Source organism: Etheostoma spectabile, chromosome 4 (genome assembly GCF_008692095.1).
Source record: "Etheostoma spectabile isolate EspeVRDwgs_2016 chromosome 4, UIUC_Espe_1.0, whole genome shotgun sequence".
Classification (NCBI taxonomy): domain Eukaryota; kingdom Metazoa; phylum Chordata; class Actinopteri; order Perciformes; family Percidae; genus Etheostoma; species Etheostoma spectabile.
Window position 1 is genome coordinate 27,911,104 of NC_045736.1, and position 6,798 is coordinate 27,917,901.

A 6,798-nucleotide genomic window follows, 5' to 3' on the forward strand; every position below is an offset into this window, starting at 1 on the left:
GTGTGTGTGTGTGTGTGTGTGTGTGTGTGAGATCAGTGGTGGAATGTTACTAAGTACATTCACTCAAGTATTGTACTTAAGTACAAATTACAAAAGCTACTTGAACTTTACTTTCTCTTCATGCCACTTTCTACTTCTACTTCACTGCATCAAAAGGGAAACACTCCACCACCTTAATCTGACAGCCTTAGTTACCACTTTATAAAAAAAGTTGATAAAATATGTCTTATTCATAATTTAAATACCCGACAATATCACAGCCTACAAGTCCATCTGAACTGGTTACACACTTAAACACAGAACAGTTTGGATCATTTTACAGTTTCTAAAATGTGAGGATTTTTTCTTAATACTTTTAAGTACATTTCCCTTATGATAAGTTACATTTTCAGTGCAGTGTAACAGTGTATTTCAACACCATGGTATTAGTACTTTTACTTAAGTAAAGGATCTGAATACTTATTCCAAAACTGTGTGTTCTAGATTGGAAAGCTGTCTGGAATGTATCTCTTAGTGCATGTTGGAACAGGTTATAGCCACTTGCCACAGGAACAACTAATGGTTGGATGATACAGACTCTGTAACAGTGAACCATTTGTTGAATTCCTCTATATTGTAGAGTATGATTTCTGCAGGGAGGGGAAGTTAATATGGATACTTTAATGCAACATAAATCACTGATTATGAGCATCATGGCTTTCTAATATGTCCCAGGGTTAGCATTACTTGGCTTACTTGGCCAAAGTCTTCTTTTTTCTTTTGTATGCAAATGTTTGTAATGACATATTCTAACCTCTTTTTTCTAAAAACTCGTCCACCTTCATAAGACGTCACATTTGGAATTGTTGTAAATAAACATGAATATGCAAAGTGACAAATGAAAATAGTAGATACGTTCCACTGGCACTCAAATAAACCTTGAGATGCACAAACAGGCCTTCTCCTTTGAGCTACAGTGGCTGTAAGTGTTATAAATAAAGGATGATTATTGGGCTTATGTTTGTCAGGACTCTAAATTAATGCTTATGTTGCTATTCATGTATTTTTACACACATTAGCAATTACAACTTCATAAAGTCAAAGCTGTGGGTTTGTCAGCAGGTCATGGAAATATTCTGCCCTGTAGCAAGATTACTTTTACTTACACAATGTTTTTCACTTATTCTTACAGGCGAGTTCAAAATTTTGGGTGAAAGTTAATGCAAGTAAGAAGGATGTCAATATGTACATGTGTGAGTCTACTATATTACTAACATACACGCACACGGTTTGATAAATGATGATAAACATCTTTAATGGGGCATATTTACAAGTATTTCACAGACTAAATAAGAGAGTATTTTCACATTACTTGCTTAGCTGGTTCTATGATGTTAAAAACAAAAAAAACAAAAACTAAAATATCTAATATGATCTGTTTCACAACCCCTAAGTAGTACACCCTGAACACAAACACTCGGTTTCCTGGGTGAAAAGTCTTGTGTTTTCCCCTTAACATCTCCGCTCTCCCGTTTAAAAGTCCTGCATGCATTACTTTACGTAGCTGTTTGTACGAATGGTTTTTGAGAACAGCCTGTAAGAACACATGCTGGTCAGAAGAATGTGGAAACAGCTATATGCGCTAAATAGCTTGAAATAGCGGTGCAATTATGGTACCCTTGCTGCCGTATTGTGAAAACACAGGAGTTAAATTATATCAACTGCAGTTTCGTATTTCACAATGACTAGAGTACAAAATATGTTCTCTTAAAAACAGACGCAGTTGTGGGATGCACATGTTAAGAGTCACAGTTGCTGTCACAGGAGACGTTCAGCTCATCACACCATTTTGTGTAAGCTCTGTGCAGGATCTCACAAGATGTATCATTAGAAATTTCTGAAATGAAAGGAAAGGAAAAAGATATCGCTTTAAATATACTGAATGAACATGACAACTAGCTCACACAACTCCTCTTTCAGGGAGAAATAAGTTGGTTCACAGGGCATTCTGCTAATCTAGTGCCATAATTTGTAGAATGAAGACACAACAGCAGGATTTTTGGCATGTATAGGCAAGTAAAAGTACTTAAAGTGAGGAATTGCCATCATAGTTAAAGAAAGGACAGGAACCCAGTCTCTATAGTGGAAGGGGATGAGTTGGCAGTTTGCTTGCTAATGCTAATTCGCCTAATGCTAACGCAGGGTGAATGGCGCGCTATTGTGACAAGCTACTGCCTGATGTTAGCGTGTTGCCAGTTAGCTTGCAAACCACGATAGTTCTCCAACTAGGAGAAAAAGTATTCAGTATGTCACCAAGCTTCCAGTCCTTTTGTACATATGTTGAAAGGAAACGCAAATGACTTGTGCCGCTTTCTGGTTTGAGTAGGCAGCAAGAGTTTTTATGGCAGTGAAAAGAAGATCATATTACTTTCTGCTAGCTGCTGAGCACCAGTTTCGAGGTAAGGATAGTCTTTCTCTAGCAATGTCTTACCGGCTTCCCCGAGACCAACAGGCAGAGGCATTCTGACCAGGCCTCCCGAATGCTTCAGCCTTTCCTGCAGAGCCTTCTGTATGAGCTCCATGGTACATGCCTCATGCCAGACAGGCAGCTCCATGCTCACCATGCAGCTGATGATCCTTTGCTTGTCATCTTCTGTCAATAGACCACTCTCCTTGGACACATAAACCATGTATGACATATCGATGTTCACTGCCTCACCATGCAGCAGAGATGGGAGAACCTTCTGCAATAAAAAGAGAAAAAGATAATGTGAGGACATGGCTTTAAGGGAACATGTGATACCTGGGCAAAAAGACGCCTAGTGGAGTCACAGAACATTTTCTTGAAAAGGAACGTAGGGCAGAATTTACGTATAAAGAAATGGACAATATTTATGATGTAGACCGAAAATGAGCTTCCCCTCTTTGAAAGATCAGCAGCCCCCCACTGAAACTGAACTTATTTGGGTTTTCTTTGTGGACAATTAATGTATATGGACTAAGTGGTTAAAGAAGTAAAAGTGGATTTTTATGTTGGACTTCTAGTTGTGTGCACATTGGTACTGGAATTTTTGAGTGGTTTGGGTAAGTAATTAAATAGATGAATATTTGATTTTTTTTTTCACTCAAATTGTAAGGTGTGATTCAAAAAAATTCTAACAAAAAAACTACAAAACAACACAAAACGTGATTTATCTTTGAATGAGACAATCTTAAAAGCCAGGAGAGTCCTGGCAAGCCTGACCAAATAATAAAAACTTAAAAATAAGGAAACAAGGGGTGACCACTAGCTCACCCAGTAAGAGCGTGGGCCCCATGTAGGCTGAGTCCTTTGCAGCAGGCCGGGTTCGAGTCCGACCTGCGGCCTTTGCTGTGAGTCACCCACCCATCTATCCACTGTCACTATCAAATGAACAGAAAAACCCCACAAAAAAAAAAAAGGAAACAAAAGTTAAACTGTCACAGCACCATATAATAATGTACCATATCATACTATGATAATATGTGACATTGACTCAATATTCTATGATAATAATAGAGACAACCACTACTTAATCCTAAGCATATCATATATAAGTCTGGTGTACACTTGTTACATTTATTGACTCTGCTGCTAGTAATCTCACCAATGTCATTCTATGTCATTTTGTCTTCATATGCTTTTGTGTAGTTCATCTAATCTGTTCCTTTCCATACTTATCTGTACTTGTTTATGTCCTTGTGCTGCTGCATCAGCCAGATTTCCCTGCTAGTGATCAATGAAGGTGTATCTCATCTTGTACAATCACCAGAGAGAGTTACAGGCTCACGTAAAATCAAAGAGTGCTATACATATGTGCAGTAGCATGTATCAACAAAATGATTTAAATGGCTATGTCTGCAACGAGGGATCAATTACCATCTCTAATGCTGGGCTGATGATGTGACCAAAGTCCACAAGTCTGTTTAGGTCATCCTCCCAAAGGTTTGGGGAAAGCTCCTCCAGCATGGTTATGATGGCTATACGAGTCGCTTGTGATGCAACCTGTAAGCAGTTGCTTCCATATCCACTGTTATCAGCCTGGAATTTTGTGTCCAACAGCACACGGCCATGTGTCTCAAGAAGCTCAAAGAGGCCTTTGTGTTTCATCAAGGCCATCTGCAAACAACCAGAAAAAAAGCTTAGAAAAATTGAAATGAGCAGTACAACCATGATAAATAAATAGAAAGAAAAAAACCTCCACTTAATCTCATAGAACTGATAAGTGAATTAAGTTACTACTCCTGCTACTGTAAATTGATTTTTAAACTGCCCTTGGTGACTCCTGGATTATTCGCAGTACTGTAAATGGCATGTGTGAAATTGCTCTCATAGCTCTCATAGCCTTTTTCTACTTTTAGCTGCGGGACATTCAAGTACCAAAGTAACAGGTGCACTTGGATACGCCCATACAGTCCGAGACTTACTGCTATGCATTTGTTACTGTGATTATCATTGGGTCTCTATATGCAAATAACGTGTACATGTATATTTCTGTGAAGCATGCATGTTATTTACCTGATGGTCATGCTACTAGCCGACGGCCATGTTAACACAGAACTATTCCACTTTCAGGGACTTTAAAATACCTTTAACATCTCTGCCAGCCCGTTGGAGATGTGTCGTCGTGGAACAGTTTGTATGAAGGAAAGGTCAAGGAAGGCAGCGGCGGGTGGAATGTAGGCACCCAGCTTGTTCTTGCAGTTTGCAAAGTTAACCCCCGTCTTTGCTCCCACGCTAGCATCGATGTAGGACAGCAGTGTGGTTGGGACCCTGATGTATGGGGTGCGTCTTCTGTAGAGTGAGGCAGCCAGGCCAACTACGTCGAGGCACACCCCTCCACCGATGGCAATGATGGGATCTGTGCGGCGGTCAATGGAGAAGTTGTTGACCTCCTCTAGGATCTTCAAGGCCATTTTCATGGATTTGTTCTCCTCAGTAGTGGGTAGAGCCAAAATCTTGTATAGGACATTGTTGGCCTCTAAATATTCTGTTAGCTTGGGACCGTAGATTTTGTACACTTCTTGATCAATGACCACAAAGCGTTTGATTGGCTTGTTGGAATGTTTTATTTCCTCCAGCTGCTGCGGATCAGTGATGTGGCCCAGCAGGAGGGTGTTGTTGCTTGGGTTCAGCAAGTTCTGGGTCTCAGTTACCTTATAAGTAAAGACAATGGGGCTGACCACTGTCCAACTGGCGCCCTGTTCTGTGATGCTCTCATAGCTGCCACACAAAACACATGGAACAAATATTTATCATTATGGCATGGGTTCCAATTATTATAGATGTTGTTTTAAAGTGCTTTTTGTTTCTGTCAATACATTGAATTGCATACACTCTATTACCACTTCATTAGGTACACCTGGCTAAAACAAATACAGTCTACAGTAATATCATAGAGCTCATCATTAACAGGACGTATATTAAGGGGGAAAAAATGCACAGGATACCAATGACAGGATGAGGATTGTTTGTAATTTCTGAAGACAGTACGACTCACAGCCTCTGCTCACAGCACGCTGAGAGATTATGTACAGTTCAAAAGCCACTCCAGCGGAGTTCTGGAGGGGGAGATGAAGCATGACCTTTGAACCGATCTTTTTTTTTTACCTGCTAAGACCACGCCAATAGAGTGCGGATACCCAAACCGAGCCCGACGGGACCCGGCGGTACCGGACAGGCTGGGCAGGGTTTGTACAGATATTTAGAAATAATGTCCGGCCACAGAACGCTATGAGAAAAAGACGAAAGATCTAATGGCATATTCAGTGGGAACGTTAGAGGTGCAGCAGTTGAAACTCAAACTGTGTGAATGCTAATAAAGGGCGGGTCTTTCCGGCCCCCCCGGTTAAGGTGTAGCCATGCATGGAGGCATATCCCGGTTACGGAAGCAGTTCTCAAACTCTGTGAACTTTATTAAGGAGTCAGATTTTTTCATGGCGTTTTAGAAATAGGGGCATTGTCCTAACTTGAATCTAATCGTTGTTCTTAAACTGCATGTAAACACACTGACAGTTACCTTTGAGCCAATTATGGAACTGGATAATGATCAAAACTCAACTTAAAAAAAAAATAATATTCTAAATAACATCTACTAAGAAGAGAGTCACAGATAGAAGAATAATAACATTTTGCATAAACAAATCTAAACACATGTATCATACTTGTGATCAAGAACACATATGTTTTAGGCTATGCCTACTCACATTTTTGCAGCAGAGACACAGTCAGCTGTTTCTTTGTTCACCTTCTTTCCCTGTTTGCGCTTCCAGGTACCTTTGACCTTTACTAAACTGAACTCAGTTTTCAGTTCTTTTGCATCAACATCCTCCAGATGAACCTTTCCCATTCTTGTTGTGACAAGGAGTGGATAGATCTAGTCAGAGTCATAAAAAGAATCCCATCAAAGTTGTCTTTAAAAAGGCTATAGCATTTAGAGGAGGTCCCTGAACTGTGGGAGGAGCAATGTATATGTTTCATAAACTGACACGTAACGCCCTGTTAATAACTTTTGTATAACTAGTATAACGAGCCAATACGTGTCCTGACAATTATCACTTTGTGTGCACCAATGCATGGTAGTTTTATGACATGTAAATCATCAAATGAAGATACTTGTGCTCATGGTCATAGTCTTTTTTTGCATATTACATTTACATAGAAGGGAAAAGTCTTTTACTTGAATTTGGAGAAAGTAAAAATAAAGGGCTAAGTGTTGTCTTCATTTATAGAACGTGTTATTGGCTGGTAATCGTTTTGCTCAGGTTTTTAATTCACGTGTCCCAGTCTATTCACTCTAA

General features: G+C 39.7%; 1 protein-coding gene across 1 annotated transcript in view; it reads right to left on the reverse strand.

Moving 5' to 3' along the window:
• Window positions 1-1,268: 1,268 nt before the first annotated feature.
• The window catches only part of eevs (2-epi-5-epi-valiolone synthase), a 5,997-nt gene continuing 467 nt past the window's right edge, over window positions 1,269-6,798 (reverse strand). The window contains exons 2-6 of the mRNA XM_032512656.1: window positions 6,205-6,374; window positions 4,588-5,221; window positions 3,878-4,117; window positions 2,471-2,723; window positions 1,269-1,876 (exon numbers count right to left, since the gene is read on the reverse strand). Coding sequence (XP_032368547.1) covers window positions 1,779-1,876; window positions 2,471-2,723; window positions 3,878-4,117; window positions 4,588-5,221; window positions 6,205-6,347 — 1,368 coding nt within the window. The 5' untranslated portion in view covers window positions 6,348-6,374 and the 3' untranslated portion in view covers window positions 1,269-1,778. The remainder of the gene's footprint in view (window positions 1,877-2,470; window positions 2,724-3,877; window positions 4,118-4,587; window positions 5,222-6,204; window positions 6,375-6,798) is intronic.